The 17,045-nt window shown below is 40.5% G+C and overlaps 1 protein-coding gene across 1 annotated transcript in view; it reads left to right on the top strand.

Annotated features, from left to right (window-relative positions):
• The window catches only part of Tcerg1l (transcription elongation regulator 1 like), a 195,691-nt gene extending 178,960 nt beyond the window's left edge, over nt 1-16,731 (top strand). The window contains exons 10-12 of the mRNA XM_063244957.1: nt 10,077-10,166; nt 12,755-12,873; nt 15,827-16,731. Coding sequence (XP_063101027.1) covers nt 10,077-10,166; nt 12,755-12,873; nt 15,827-15,983 — 366 coding nt within the window. The 3' untranslated portion in view covers nt 15,984-16,731. The remainder of the gene's footprint in view (nt 1-10,076; nt 10,167-12,754; nt 12,874-15,826) is intronic.
• Nucleotides 16,732-17,045: the final 314 nt, after the last annotated feature.

Genomic DNA, 17,045 nt, shown 5'->3' with positions numbered 1-17,045 from the left:
GGCTGTGAAACAGCAGCCATGGAGCTGTGTTTACCCTGAGAGAGCCAGGGGCAGCCTGCACCTGTCTGATGGGATTTTCAGGAGCCTTCACCCAGCCCATAAGCAGAAAAGATCAATCTAAATTTACTACCCATGTTATAAAGCAATGTCACCGTTTATGACTTTTGGACTTTATAAAATATGCCAGCAGATTTCATAAGTTGCTCATGTTCATAAGAATTTGATAGCTCAACTCTTAAGAGTTTTAGTTGCTTAAAGAATGAGGCATCTAAAGGTCACTCTTTCATGGACTGAGTGATTAATAAGGTTTTATAATGCATTTTTTCAGTACTTCAGTTCAGAAATTCATGTACCAAGGGAATTATAAGGCCACATCCTGGGGACTTCTAACACCTTGCAAAGGGCAGAATTTAAACTATTCCAAGGGGATTGATTATAGATTGAGAAGGAGGCTATGGTTAGTAGGTAAATTATGGCCCAAGAGGCATTTCTGTGTTGCATTTCCCCCCACTGTGTAGTAGTACAAATCACAGTAGATCTTTCTTTTAAAACTTCAGTCTGTATAGGAGCAAATTTAGCCCTACAGCAAGTTATTAATTTAACCTGTCTGTTTAGGTATGTCCATTAGAGACATTTTATTGGGATATTTTCCTTTGCAAAGTGTTTCTTGGAAGTTGATAATGTTCACTTATGGGCAAGGAGGAAAAAAATCTCTTCTCTAGAACAGTAAACTTGGACTCAAGGACTGAGGGACTGCCCCTGGGTTGTCTCAGGGTCCTTGGGTTGGTGATATCTGTTCAGCTTCTAAGAAGTGGGAGTGAGCCTTGAGGAAATGACTAACCCCTTGGCCCGTCACGAGAGCCCCCAGGGATGGGCTGGCATCTGCATTGTGATGAGAAGGAAGCTCAAACCCTTTCCCTTGCCAGCCTGGTACCCTATTCCTCTCAGACCTCAGCAGGTGCTAAAGAAGGGAGCATCGTCTTCACAAGGGAGGTGGCCATGCATAGGAGTCCTGGGTTCTGGGTGCCTGTGCTGTTTGCTTCTGTCCCTGATTTGTTCTAGGGGAAGCTCATTGGCTTCCTGTTCCTATGGCAGCTCTTCCAAGTCCCACATCACATAGTATATGGCTAATAAAATATGACGTTACAGTGTAACCTGTGTTAGCACCAAAAATTTGTTAAATATAAAGGCTCACAGTTATTACTTGTTAATAAATACATCAATTTAAAATAATATTAAGGAAAAAGTCACCTTAAATCTTACCCTAAGATGTAATTGTTATCACTAGTGGGATATGTTTCCTTCTGGTCTTCTTTTTCCTAAGATTAGGTTTTTGGGGTAGCATTGTAGCTCAGTGGTACAGTGCTTGCCTTGTGATCACAAGGCTGTAGTTCTCCTTCCCAGCGCCACAAAATAAAGTGAAATAAAATCAAGATACTTAAAACTCAAGAAGGACAATTTTTGTTCTAAGGTAGGTTCCATAATTGAAGTGCAGAGTTATTTAGCAATCAGTTTCATAAAGTTCAAGCTAATTTGTAAATTTCTATGTTACTTTCTTAAGTGGTTTTAAAATTAGCATGCATTCTTGGGGAACACTTTTGATAAAGTATAACAGCTCACCCATTGTTACTTCAGAAGTCTTACATTTAATTTTTTTAGTGTAGTTTCAAGTTTGCTGTTTTATTTAAAAATAAAAATAATTATTTTTATGCATTCTTGCAATACTGGGGTTTGAACTTTTATACTGAGCTGTTTTAAACCTCTTTCTTTCTTTCTTTCTTTCTTTCTTTCTTTCTTTCTTTCTTCCTTCCTTCCTTCCTTCCTTCCTTCCTTCCTTCCTTTCTTTTTCTTTTTGAAAAGGGGTCTTACTAAGTCACTAAATTGTCCAGGCTGGGGTTGAACTTACTTTTCCCTCACTGCAGGCTTTCTCCGACCTCAGCACCATCACATGCTTGTCTCCAACTCTACTGTGTTAAATAATAATCTGATGATAATATAGCTATGTAAGCTATGTGTGTGTTGGATTTGTTTTCCATAAGATAAAACATTTGACCCATTAACCAAATCATTCATTTCTTTAAAAAATTGTTTAAATTGTTTATTCTCTCACCAATAATGTTTGAGAATCCCTGGAAATTGGATTTTCTGGCACACTATATCAGCCTTGAATAATAAAAAGTTTAAATATTTACTACTGATTATTTTAAAAATTCCATAATATTTGTCCTTTGAATTGTGCTTCCTCTGTGCCTATTTCTATACTTCCTGGCCATGTAACCCTTCAGATGTGACTATGGTCATCTCCCTAGGAGCATTTTTGAATCAAGTTCTAATCAGGAATCATAACCTGGTTATTCTAATTCTAGGTGAGAATACAACCATCCCTAATGTTACAATAATCCTCAAAGGCAAATGAGGTCAGCTGAGTATATTGTGAAATAACAGTATAAAACTGAGTGTATTTATTAAAACAGAAAAACAAATGCTGAAGTGGCTAATTGCTAACTTCCTGGATTGAAGACAGGTGTGGATGGGTCCCTGGGTGAGAACAGTGCTGGCATGTGTGGTGGTGTTGGCCTCACTCTGCAGGTCTCCTAGGCTCATCTCTGCATTCACCTGCAGTTCACCTAGCCTCCAAGGACTTTCTAAATACTGACCACTCTCACCTCTAATCCCTAAGGGCAATCCTCAGTCATTCCATAAGACCCCACTTCCTCTCTTTAACAAGGCAAATTTCTGACAAGTTTGGGCATGTACTGCTTGGGGCTGTCATGAAGTCTGTGCACCACTGCTGGCTCCTGTCCTTCTGTGAGACAATTTCAAGAGATGGGCATATGTAACAGGTTGTGCCATCTGTAGAATGTTTGTGCTCATAGGAGAAAATATTACCAGTAATTTGATTAACAGTGGGTATTCTGGGTATAGTATCGCCATTTTAATATGCCAAAGGTGTAGGAGAGGAAATACCTTTTCTTGGTAGTAAAATTTGTTGAGAAACTTTCACTTCTGAAACAAGTAGGTTTGTGTCTGAGGTGGAAATCCTTTTGAGACACAGCTTCTGAAGACCCATTCCAACAGCAGCTTCTCTATGTCCAGTGCCTGAGGGAGTACAGACAGGGCTATGAGGATGGCAGACAGAGCCCATACAGACAGACAAGCAGACAGGCAGGCAGACAGAGTACATCCTCCTACAGGTGTGCATGAGTGAAGACGACTGCAGACACTGATGACAGGAGGGAGTTAGAAGTCCCTGCGTGATAACAAGAGGGCCCAGACTGCTTTCCCTGTCAGCAGCCTCCCTAAGACTGGGGATTCATTTTCCTGGGTGAGACTTGGCCCCAACCATCTGATCCGCTGTCCCTTAGAATCCTTGGCCTTTTGGGTTAACTGAGTGTTGAAAAATGCAAAAGAGCCTTCCGATGTAAAAAGATTAAAAGACACTATGCTTGCCATGGCAGACTGGATAGCAGTGGTAGCACCCAGAGTTCCCACCTGTCAAGGTCTGTCTAAGCAGTAATAACCCAAGATGACTGGCTGGAGTCAGGTGCTGACAGCGCCTACTTCGTTGCTCTTTCCAGCCATTTCTGAACTCATCTGGACCACTTCATGTAAAAGGAATCCATTTATCTCAAATCTGAATCATCTATAAAGACAACACAGTGCACCCCCACACACACACACATATACACACACACTTTTTTCTGTTTTTGAAGAAATTTTCATGAAATGGGAGTGACGTTGGAGCAGTTTTCTCTGGTTGTATTTTTGCAAAAGGTCATTATCCCAGGTAATGTTTCTTCTTTATGCACAACCCCTTGGTTATCTTTTTAGTCTGACTGGGGTGCATCTCCTCTGTCCACAGAAGCAGCCACCAGGCGTAGGACATGCCTTGGAGAAGAGGTCTTCCCCTCTGCAGAGTCCAGTGGCCCGGTGTGGACACTTAGGGAGATGTGTGGCCCAAATGGGCACAGTTGACCAGGGCACAGTCACATTAAGGCGGGGAAGATATGTAGAGCCAAGCAGGAAGTTCTTAGGCACCCAGCTGAAAGGGTGGCTGGCTGAGGACTCAGAGGACAGGTTTGGAGGAAGCAGGAGCTGTGGGTGAAGGGTAGATGGTAAGGAAACAGAGCTTTTGGGAGACACCTGGCTAATCCATGCACCATTTCAACCATCAGGTCATCCTCTTGCTACTAAATCTAAAAACCTCTCAGGTTTTTCACACAAGGTTATTTTCCTGGAACACTGGAAACAACTTTAAAAGGAAAGACTTTTTACACTGTAGTTTTACAGATAATTTCCCTTGCTTTCTACATAGATTATTAAATTCTTTTAGGGACATAATATTAATATATATATATATATATATATATATATATATATAATTTTTAACATTTTGGGATATATTTATTATATCTCTAGACCTCCAAAAATTCTCAACAAGCTGGAGGAGTTACTTCTGTGACACCAACTCCCAGTCATCCTCTAACATTCCTTCTAAGAAAAACTTCCCACCTGACTGACAGAGCCAGATATATGATGGCCACAGCTTATCTTCATTGCAGCTCTACACACTCATGTTGGCAAGAGTCCTCTGTCTAAAGAAAAGAGAACAATCTGCAGTGGCACTTTCCCAGAGAGCCCAGCCCACAGTTCCTGGCTATACCAACGTAATCTAATATTCTCATCACCTGAAAACTTCCCTGGTGGGAGCCATACCATCATCCTACCTACTAAAAAAGAGCTTGTGTAGATTACAGAGAGAGCTTTCATTTAGTTTATTGAAGGTAGTAATCACCATTTAAGAAAACTTATCTATTATGATGTACCAAATAAATGTTTATTGAAATGAGTCTTCTACCAGTGATGTATTACAAATATGAATAGGACCTTGTTTTTGTACATTTTCGGTTAGCCTTTCACTCCTACTTTGACCAGGCATTCATCCCCTGCCCAGATAGCAGAAAGACCTTCTTAAAATGCACCAGACTTATTTTTTCTTGTTGCTCTCAAAGAAACGTCAACTCTCCTAATCATGCTGCATCTGGGTGCATCTGTCCCTCCTACCTCTCCCCGGCTCCTCCATGGGCTCTTAAATTCCAGACATGTTCTACTCCTTGCAGTTTCTGCCTTCCTCACACATAGTCCATGAACCTGAACCTTTGTTGACATGGACATCTAGTTCTCTAACAGCTTTCTATGCTCCTTCCTGAGGCATGGTGAGTAATCAAGTTCCAGATTCTTCACTCTTAGAGGCTGCCAAGGATGTCCCTCTTCTGTGTCCTCTCAGGTCTAAATGTGCCTTCTGTGGCACTAAACTCTTATGGAAAGTCCATTGGTTTGCTCACTTGCCTTACCTTATACCAGGGGCTTCCTGATGTCAAGAGCCTTGATTTATTTTCTCTGAATCCTTGACACTCAGCATGTGACCAACGCGTAGTCAGTTTTAAGCTAGTGTTTTAAAACAAATCAAAGTGGTTTAAATATCCCCTTTTACTGTGAGTCTGAAAGCAACACTCTTTCAGTAGCAACAAAGAGTGTCCAGATGTTGGTTATATTTCCATTCTCTAATAAAAGGAACCAAGGCTTATTGGAGGATTGGTTGATTTGAATGCTAAGAAAGGAAACACATCAGGAAAGCCTGGAGCACTGGGTAGAGCTAGTAAGTGAAAGCATGCTCACTGGGTAACTAGTAAGTGAAGGCAGGATGATGTGCATATGCCAAACAAGCTGGACGAGCCAAGCAACACCCAGTGGCCAAAGCTGGAACAGTTCAAGCAGCAAAATAACTTAAATGGTGCCCGATTATAAAACAAACTATGAACTGCAGCTCCATGAGTTCATATAGATGTAAAGAAACGATCTAAAGAATATGAAGAATGGTACTCATTTTGGCAGCACATATACTAAAATTAGAATGTGAAGGATAGACAAGAATATCATCCAGTGAAACACAGACAAGAATACTATCATGTGAAGGATGGACAATCATGTGAAAGATAGACAAGTATACCATCATATGAAGGACAGGCAAGTATACTATCACAAGAATTCTGAGTCACACATGTAGCAACTGGCATCAACAAGTAGTGCATCACCTTACCTGTAGGCTGCACCTGACAACTTCCTCCCAGGATGCAGTACATAAAGGAAAAGAGAATAGTTTGACAGTGGAGATGCCTGACATACCTGGTTAGCCAGGAAATCAGGTTCACCCATTGTGGTGTGGACCCTAGATATGAGTTGCTAAAAATGCCACATTAGATCAGTGTTCTTCCTCCCCAAACCTATAACCACTATCTAATCCTGAGTAAAAGCTCAATAACTCACAATTGATAGATATGTTACAATAAATCTGACTAGCACTCCTCCAAATGGTCAAGGTGATGAAAACTAGGGAAAGCGTGAGAAACCATTACAGTGTAGAGGATCCTAAGGAGATGTGATACTAGATGACATGTGGGATCCTGGGGCAGAAAAACAAACTGAGTAAAACTAAATAACTTTGAACCATGTGTAGACTGGTGTTAAGGATGGTGGAACAGCTTCCAGGAAGATGGCAAAACAGTAAGCCACAGAGTAAACAGCCTCTGTGAGAGAAATAGTCCAGATGCTGGAATACAGCACTGTCAGGAACACAAGAAGGAAGTGGGTCCCCTGGGCCCAGGAAGAATCTAAAGTGAAAATTGAAGCCTACAGAGAAAGTAAAAATGAAAAACTTGAAGGAAGAAGAAGACAGTAGCTGGCAATGTCTTTGCCCGGAGCTGGACCCACTGTGCAAGAGGAGCTATTGGAACCTGGGGATGCACAGTCACAGTGATGGTGGAGGCTGGTGCACCCAGCAGCCTCTGCAAAGAGACGTGGTGGTGCAGATGCAGATGCAGAGGACTGCACTGGCTGGCAGTGACTGTAGAGGGCTCAGTCCTCCCACAGGAGAGAGAGATTGGATGGGAGCCATTTTGGAGTCAGGCCACATAAGCCCAGAACCAGAACTGGGGCTGGCTCCCTCCAGCAGCTGCTAGCTGGGAGCCTACTTGTGGAAATTTCTCAGGCTGAGCCTGCAGTTCCACAAGGAACACACATTCCAGCAGCCATTGCTGAGGTTTCCCACTGGTTACCAGTTCAGCCTGGAGGTGATGGCCAGCCCCCCACTCCCATGCGTACTCCACCAACCATGGATGAGCCATTGTAGGCTGGGAAAAACAGCAGGCAGCCCTCCACCAGTATACCAAATGGCTACCATCAGATGCCTCTGCCAGCACTGGCTAGAAGAACCAAACATTCTTGCTTTAGAGAAATTGTATCCAGTGTGGGAAGTGCCCATTACCCACTTGTCTGGAAGAATCCAGGAATATGCCAAGATGAAGAGGCAAAAGGCAAACTCTGGCCTCCAACTAAAGCAGAGCAAGTCCAGGAGATTTAAACATGGAAGACATTGGGAGTCGCACACCTGCAATTTCTAAATGGCAAGTGAAGTAAAGAAACAACTTCATGAGACTATAAAAGAAACTAGAACATAAATATTATCTCAGGTAAAAGAAGAATGAAAAACATAATAAATCAATTGGTAAGTACCTTTAAAGAAGACAGATGGAAGAATGGAGGAACATAGAAAAATGAGGGAAACCTGGAATGAACAATATAAGAAAATTAAAATACATAAAACAGATTCAGAAAGATATCCAGGAAATTAAAAACTCCATTGAAAGCTGGCAACTGCTTGAAAGAAATTAAAGATAGACTTTCAAACCCTAAAGACAGGTTTGGAGCTTGTGATTGTGAAAGGAAAGATCTCTTAAAAAAAAAAAACAAACAAACAAACAAGGAACCAGGAAGTAGCAATTCAACAGTTACAAGACAACCCAAAAAAACATTACTTAAGAGTAATAGGTGTGAGTGAAAAAGCTGGGTTTAGCACAAATTACATTAAAAGTCTATTTACAGAAATAATATCGAAAACTTCCCAAGCCTAAGAAAAGGAAGTGACATTCAGAGCAGTGAGGCATGTAGCACTCCAGCTAGCTATAACCAAAATAAATCTACACCTAGACATATAATATTCAAGATCCTAAAAATTCATCACAAGAACAGAATATTAAAAGCTGTTAGAGAAAAGAAACAGATCACCTATAAAGGAGAATCCATCAGAATCACAATAGACTTCTCAACACAAGCCATCAAATCAAGAAGAGCTTAGTGTGAAGCATTTAAAGTCCTGCAAGAAAACAACTTCTTACCCAGATTGATGTACCCTGCAAAACTATCTTTCAAAATTAATGGAAAAGCAAGATACTTCTATTACAAAGAACAACTGAAGGAATTCATGATCACCAACCCAACCCTACAAGAAATACTGAAGGACGTTCTAGAGAGGAAAAAAAAAGACCATGGTTTCAGGAACAGCAGCAGAGGGGCTCACCAAGTAGGGCAGACAATGGAATGGATGGGAAAAGTAGGCAGCCAATGGCAGGAAAATAGCATGGCAGTGATAAGGCAGAACATGTTGGCCATAACACTAATATAGATGGCCTCAATTCACCAATAAAAAGAAACACAGGCAGAGTTGATCAGAAGGCAGAGTCCATCAATGTGTCTTATACAAGAAACACATTTACCCCGAAAATGGATTCATAGACTGAAAGTAAACGGAGAGAAAACAATGCTTTATGTGACAGGGAACCAGAAAGAAGTGGGGGTAGCTTGCCTAACAGCCGCAGACTGGATAAGAAAGTCATGGCATTTTTATACAATGGAAAGCTACTTAGCTATAAAGAAAGATAACCTTGAGGCTCTTGCAGGGAAATCGATACAACTTGAGATCATGCTAGGGGTGAAAAGGTCCAGAGTCACATGGATGAATATTGTGTTGTCATCCTAGTATTAAAAAACTAAAGAAGTTAGTGGGATCCAGAATGCACAATGCATTCTGTAAAAGTGAAAGGGAGGAAATGTCTAAAAAGGGAAGGCAGGGGCCATTGTTAATCTATTATCATGACTTGAAACCCATATTGTTTTTATTGTTTCATTTGGTTTTATTCTGTTTCACTTGTCTAATTTTATTATATTTTATGGGATGGACAGTTATTTCAAAGATAATGAAATATATTATGGTAGCCATTACTGATTTCCTATTAGCTTGTTTTGAACCCTGTATTGCTTTCATTGCTTTGTTGTGACTGATTTTATTTTATTTGGTTTTGTTTAACTGTATCATGCCTGATGGTATAGGAAACTACTTTGAATTTACAAGATGCATTATGGTACCTGCTGTGGTTTTACTATTATCTGGTTTTGAGGTCTTTTACTGCTTCCACTGTTTTGGTTTTATTGGTTTTATTCTGTACAAGTTTGTTCTATTTTATTATGCCTGATGGTTTGGACAGTTCTCTTGAAGACATCAAGAAACATTTTGGTAGCCATTATTGATTTCCTTGCATTTTGTTTTAAAGTCATGTACCATGTTCATTATTTTGTTTTGATTGACTACTGCTTTATTTAATTTGGCTTTATTCTCTCAAAAAATGGTGGTACAAACCTGGCTCACTACTATAAAAGATGCCTATACAGGAAACTAGGTGTGGGAGATATGGGAGCTTCCTGCTACATACTAGCAAAATTTTTGGAAATCCAAAACCACTATAAAATGAAACATTTTACTTCGTAAAATAACCTACCTAAAAAAAGTCACATTGGTTTAAGAATCATTTAAAATTATGCTAAACCAAGCATTTTTTTCAAGATGGTTGCCTTTTGTTATGACCTGTGAGGTTCTGGGAACTCTTATAAATGTCCTCTCTCCTGTTGAAATGTGAGACTGTGGAGTTCCTTCCAGAGAGATGGGTGGATCTTGAAGACACCCAAGGAAAAAACAGTGTCACATGTCTAGAAATTAAATTTTCTAATGGTCTCAGTATTGATTCTTGTAGAGGATTTGACATATCTCACAGTTTTATACAACGCTGCATCACAGACTCCATTGTACCTTAATGCTACCTTTTTTTTTAACCATTGATCATTTCAGTGTGACTCCAGGCTCAGCATCTGATGCTAAAACAACTCTATTGAATATCTTTTTTCAGGTGTCAGCATTTTCTACTTGGGAGAAAGAATTACACAAGATTGTCTTTGACCCACGCTATCTCCTGGTAAACTCTGAGGAACGAAAACAGGTAACATCACAGTTAGAAAAGGTGGCAACCATAGAGACAGAGGACTGCTTTACCCTGAGACCAGGAAACCTTGTCATTACTGACAGACAGGTGCCAGCTGTCTTAATTTTGCTGGAGAGCTTATGAAGTAAGCCCTCTAGCTTGTGAGCTTGTGAAGGGCACGCTAGATGTACAGAGGAAACTTCTGTATGCCAGGAATCGTTTTTATTTAACCATTCAATCATGTCCCTTAAGGAAACATTTATAGTCAAAGATAAGAAAGTAAGTTTAGGGAACATTAATCATATTTCATATTTCAAATGACTGCAACTACTATGTTTGAAATACCAAATACTTAAGCATTTACATAATGAAAGTGATACAGAAAAGGTCCAGAGAACAATTCCAACATAAGTAATGGATGAAAGGTTTAGAAAGCAGGTCCTAGGAAAGCAAGGACTGGCTTGGGGGTGAGTTTGGGGAAGAGAAGGAAGCCAGCCATGCAATACTTCAGCATCCAGAGAGCATCTGGTTAAATGACTGCTGATGGGGAAACTGCCCTGGCAGTGACTTGAGAAGTGGTATTGGAGCTGAACTGAGGAAAGAAACAATATTAGGGACCTTTCTAAAAGCACAGTCCTTTTTACAAATAACTTGAGTGAGCAAGGATCAAACCCAGAATCTGCATAGGACCAAATATCACAGTGTTTTCTTAGGGAAACTAAGGCTTCTGTTTGAACACTGCAATATTCCTTTACTAGGAGGGTCTCCAAAGAAGATACAGTGAGCCTAAATAGAGATTAGGGTCCAGGGAGCACTAATCAAGCCTGTTTCTATGGTAACATGCAGTGTTTTATTTTATTACTCCAGAGTATACAGAAACGAGATAATAGCCAAGGCTATCACTTTTTAAAAGTCATGTCCCATTTTGAATAACTGATGTAATTTATTAGAGGGGGAAAAACTCCTGCTACATTAAATTATAGTGGCATAAAAAATGCAACAGAAAGAAAGAGAAAAAAGAGAAAAATCTGATTACATGGATAAATGGTTCCAGGCAGAGAGAGATGCAGATATTTCCTTTGAGCTCTGAACCTACAGCCAGCCAGGCTTTCTATCCAGATTTAAAATTAATAGAGTAAAACTCTCCTTAATGATGGAGCCACATGCTTTTACTTGGATAATAACCCTGCCTTCACCTTTTTTAAAAATTAAATTATAAAACAACTAGAGACTATACCTATTTGCCTTGAAGGTAAAATAAGCCAATCATATTCTTAAATATATATGTGTAACAAATTTAAGTCAAATTCATGAATATTTCATTCTGCCACTGAGTCCTCAGGAGGTAAGTAACATTTTGTATTTATAATCCTGCAAAGATTTGCCTTGAAAGAAATAGGTTCTGAAGCAATAAGGAACAGTCAAAAGAGACCCCGTTAAGGGGTTTTTGTCTGCCCTGGCGTTCGCTTCCCCACCTTCATCACAGCAGGAACTGAAGCCCCACTCCAAGATTTCCATGACTCCGTACAGACTTTCTATTCACTGCATTTGTGCAATCATTTGGGGGTTTTTAAAATCAATATCTTTATTTCTGTTTGCATAAACATTTAAATTATCACTGGTTTATTTTTTTAATTGTCTAATGCTTACGAATGAAAGAACTTCATGACCCCTCCCCCAACTTTATAGTCTGTAAATGACAATTTTTTGATGTGACAACGATGTGTAATATTATTCCAACAAAAGAGTGAGCATTCTGTAGACCATAGCAAAGGGAGATTTTTATGTGGATTCCTAGCTTTCAAAAGAGAATATCCTAGAGTCTTAAGTGGATTTGTTAACCACAAAATACTCACATGCTGTACGCTGAGGAACAGAGATTTCCTACAGGGTCAGCCTCTGAAACCTGCCTCTGGCCAAATAAGGGTATGTACAGTGCACACAGTCAGGTCTCCTTATTGGTTGTGTTGCACACTGATGGTCAGGATGACTTGGAATTCCCTCATGCCTCAGGCAATGAAATAGTTTTCTCTGTCAACTTGCTTATCACTGCCATAGAGTTATTAACCACATCGGGGTCCTTAATTTGTTCTAGTTGCTTCCTATGGTAGTATAATTGGCTTTTGAGGCTCCAAAAATAATTTTAACTAGAACAAAGTAAGGACCCTGATGTGGTTAATAACTCTATGGCAGTGATAATCAAGTTGACAGACTGTGTATCCCTGCAGCTGCTTCTCTGTCTCAAGTGAGAAGCATGGTGGCTTTCAGAGCTGGTGTTGCCCAACTGACCAGGGCTTCTATGATGCCCCAGAGAACATTACTAAGTCATTTCTAGGACTCCTAAAGTAGGGCTGGTGGAATGTTTGACCCAGAGATGCTACTTGTGTGTGTAGAGACAAACTGGGACCCCTGGGAATCCAGGCTTAATCAGTTAGATGCCTATGAATCACTGACAGTACTGCAATGTAACAGTTATTGCTTACCTCTCCAGGAACTGGGAAAAAGAATTATCTCAGATTCTTGCTAGTTTTTCACTATGTGTTTGGAATACAAAAATTTCATTTCTGGTAGCCAGTTCCATAATACTTCTATGTATGTGTTTTAAGATATTTGAACAGTTTGTCAAGACAAGAATAAAAGAAGAATACAAGGAAAAGAAAAGTAAATTGCTGCTAGCCAAAGAAGAGTTCAGAAAACTTCTAGAAGAATCTAAAGTGTCACCCAGGTAAGGAGGGGGAAATACAGTAGGTGTTTTCTGAGGCTGGAAATTTATAAATTTATTGTGAGAGAGTTTTGAGAAACTAGTTCATTAAAGCATATAACCTAACTTTCGGTAGACACCAAAAATGTTACTTCAAAGGCCTGTGAATACAGAAGCCTTGCTTTTCTATCAGTCCATGAACTTTAGAACTCATCAATCTAGCTCTGGTTAACTCTGTATTAGTCAGTTTTTCTTCCCTGGGACCAAATCCCTGCCACATATAGTTTAAAAGAGAAAAAGTTTATTTTAGCTTACAGTTTCAGAGGTTTGGACCCATGGTCTGCTGTCTTCTGCCTTGCAGGGATATCCCTTGCCCAGGTAGGGATATCACAGAAGAAGGTTTGATGAAGAAAAGCTGCTCAACTCATGGCAGTCAGAAAGCAGAGAACAGGAAGGACAGGAATGAAAAAAATAGCCTTCAAAGTCATGCTTCTAGTAATGTACATCCTTCCATAGACTCCCCTTCTAACAGCCCTTTCAACTATGAACTCATCCATGGGCTAATCCATCCAGCAGGCCAGTGTCCCTAATGCATGAGTCTTCAGAGGGCACTTCACATTTAAACCATAACATACTCCTCCCTACGTGTTTTCCAAATATCAGCATCCCTGTCTCCATGACCTCAGTAACAAATCAACCATGAGCCTTTGTTAGATGTAGACCAGCTTATGGTATGTTGCCCAAAATTCAAAACCAACAGCTGGCACTACCACCTCTCCCTACACAAATCCTCCTAATTCCCTTGGTTTCAGAGGGTTTGGCAGATGGTCTGAGGGAGGGTAAACTGCAAACCCGCTAGAGCAAGTCACTTCATAAATTCAGAGGTTTCCACCCATGATCTGCTCGCTCCAAGGCAGAGACATCATGGCAGAAGGTTGTGGTAAAGAAATGCTGCTCAGTGGGAATCAGGAAGCAGAGAGCAGGAAGAGAGTTGGTTGCCCAAACTACCTAAAATAACAGATAAGACATTATTTCCATGAAAATAAGAATACAAATAGGAAAATAAATGTTAGAAATTATAAAAATACCTAAGCTTAATTCTTCCTCAAAATTAGCCTTGACTCGTTTTTTTAAACAGCAAATATCCACTAGTCGTACTTGTACAGTCAGTCCCCAACTTCTGAACTTTCACAAGTGCGCTATATAAGACTCATTTTATGAGCTTGTGAATGAATCAGACTTATGAACAATTCTTCCAGAATGAAACTCACTACAGTGTTAGCTGTAGTTTTGTTAGGGGCTCTGTTGTATCACATAGTCCTTCAGCCTGACCTTGACTGCCCTTCTCAGATCCCTCTTGAGTACCCTGCAGGAATATTGGCTGTGAAAACAGTCCTGAGTGCTCCTAGAGGGCCCACATCTGTTCCTCTCTGGATTCCAGGAGCCACCATATGATTGACACCTGAGGCTTTGCAGCAGACACCTACTACCCTGGCTATTTGGCTAGTGTCCCTGTTTTTCCTGGAGGGAGAACTAAGGTGCATTGTCAGTGACTCTCACGACTTCTCTCAATCTTGGGAACAGCTTTTGAGAGCCAATAGGAAGCCAACACTGTCCCTTGATGTGGTTAAGGAACTGAGAGCTTTATTTCTCCCTTCATCTTCAAAGACACTTTGCAAAGAGATGTCTAGCAAAGGACCTGTGTAGGAGTTACCCCTGCACAACTCCCAAGTGAAAAGACCTGGGATCCCATGCAGATAGGCAGAAGGTGTAATGAACCCCATCACTCTCACCACTTTACTTTTCACATACTGTCCAGTGAAGAAATCACAGGCAAGTGTGTGCTAGCTATGTAGGACCAGCTATTAAATCATGCAAACAAGGAAGAGAAGAAGGGAGGGAAAGCAGGAAGACAGACTAAAAGAAAATGCTTTTCTTCCCCCAAGAAACCTGTAAACAAGTTGCCCACCAGCAAAACAGGAAGATGGCAGCTGGGTGGGGAGGGAATTGGGTTCACTGTCTGTAGATGACAATGAGGCTGAATCTAATAATGATTTGTCCCCTCTAACAGTGTGTCAGTATAATATTGTTCATACATACACAACTTAGTTATAATAATTTAATATGCTAATTAAATGTCTACAGAAAAATAGAAAATCCTCTCTGTAAATGAAATGGAGAAAATAATAATAATCCCATGGAAGAAGAATACTTTGTCCATGTGCCCCTGGAACCTCCTCCAGATAGGTCCCTGCTCCTGGGTGGCAGACAGGATGTCTGTGGCTTGGAAGAGAGGTTCATAGCATCACACAAGCTCCTGTAGACCTTGGCTATTCTGTTGCTGCCACTGTCCCTGGCTTTAGGTCCAAGACTTGTGAGATGGGCCATAGCTTGTCCCGCTTATTCTTGTCACTGCAAAGTCTTGGCCACTTCTTTGTTCTGTGCAGTGCCCCAGCCTTTAAGTATGGCCTTGCCCAAATTCTCTTGTTCAGGACTCCCAGCACTGTAATTGTCCTCATCTCATCAGAATTTCAGTGCTCCCTACCTGGTGGCCATGGCTCAGTGGAGAACAAGGTTCCTTAGATAAGGTACAGAGGAGCAGAGGCTCAGATAAGGTACCTCTGTTCAGTGTGAGAGGATCAAGTCAGATTGTACACTGAGGTTGAACAAGGTCACAACGTGACCTAGTCCATGAAAAAGCCATCGCAAAAGGGTAAGTTTCCTGAAAAGGTCACACTGATCCTGGTTTCTAAATAGAGGGCACCAAATGGGTAGCAATAAATAAATAAAAAGAGAATCATGCATCAAGCAGAAGGAACAGCATGTACAAAGTCCAATGAAAAGGAGGCTCATAGTGGGAGCAGAGGATGGAAGAAGATGATTCCAGTGGCCACAGAAACAATGAAGGGTGGGAGTGAAAAGGGAAGCCAAGACTCACTTTCAGGGACAGTAGCTCAGAAAATGTTTTATTTTCCAGGACCACGTTTAAAGAGTTTGCTGAGAAGTATGGCCGGGATCAGAGGTTTCGACTTGTTCAAAAAAGAAAGGACCAGGAGCATTTTTTCAACCAATTCATACTTATTCTTAAGAAGCGGGACAAAGAAAACAGACTAAGGCTACGGAAAATGAGATGAGTTTGTGAAAAGTGCAATAGGAGGTGTGGGGCAGCTGAGAGTGCAGCTGGGGAAGACCTGGGAAGCAGGGCCTCTCTGGCAGAGCAGAGGCAGGCTGGGGCACTGCAGGTCTTTTGTTCTCAGAGGATTACTGTTTCATATTGAAGCTCTCTCTTTTGTACAACGTTCAGAGTTTGATGCATTTCTAATTACCATGATATGTCGATCCCTTAATTGTTTTAATTATGCAAATTACTTGTAATATACATAAATTATAAATCTACTGCAGGTTTGTAACTAAACAGAACCAGGCAGCATCTAGAATGATCTCAAAGCATTTTCATCACTCAAAAGGATTATCTCAAACTTCTCTGAAGCCTTTGCGTGTTACTTCATTTCTGCAGGATTTCTGTGGTGTTGAGGAACTCTTAACTCCAGTGTCCCTAGGTTTCAGTCTCGTTTTCTGAGTAGCAGCAATAGGGTTTTATCATTCATCATAGTGACAAGCAAATGTTTGGCACATGGACCCTGGATCCCCTGCAGGTAGCTAAGGGTGACCTCATTCATCTGTGAGGGGCATCCTGGCCAGGAGAAAGAAGCCACATCAGCTGTCAGTGGTCCTACATAGAGAATTATTTTGTACAAAATCATCATACTAATATTTAAGTTATTTTTATTGTATGCCCAGAGTTTGCATGAGATTTTTCTCATCATCTTTGTATAAAAATTTTAAATTTTTTTAATTAATAAATATTTTAAACCAGTATAATTTTGTGGCTGAGTCTTCCATTACTTCTCATGCAGAAAAATTGCTCCAATTAGAAAGATCCAATCACAAGATTCAAGGGAAGAAGTATGATTGTAAATCTGTGTAAGTTACTCATCCAAAATCTTGCTCTCCAATTTACTAGCGCTGGGTTGAACAATGTTTGATAATGATAATGGGGCCTTTGTTCCGTAGCAAACAGTGACAGCCTCTTCATCTGCCTTCACCTTGGTAGTCCTGATAAGAACACCTTTCGTCACACATATTAACAAGTAATTGGGTTCCTTAGTCACTTTCCTGTCACCAGGGCAAAATAC

This window comes from Cavia porcellus, unplaced genomic scaffold, assembly GCF_034190915.1.
Source record: "Cavia porcellus strain 051 isolate PalLab524CR breed Dunkin Hartley unplaced genomic scaffold, mCavPor4.1 scaffold_2, whole genome shotgun sequence".
NCBI lineage: Eukaryota > Metazoa > Chordata > Mammalia > Rodentia > Caviidae > Cavia > Cavia porcellus.
Note: the sequence above shows the minus strand (reverse complement) of the source record. Positions and strands in the feature narration are given on the sequence as shown.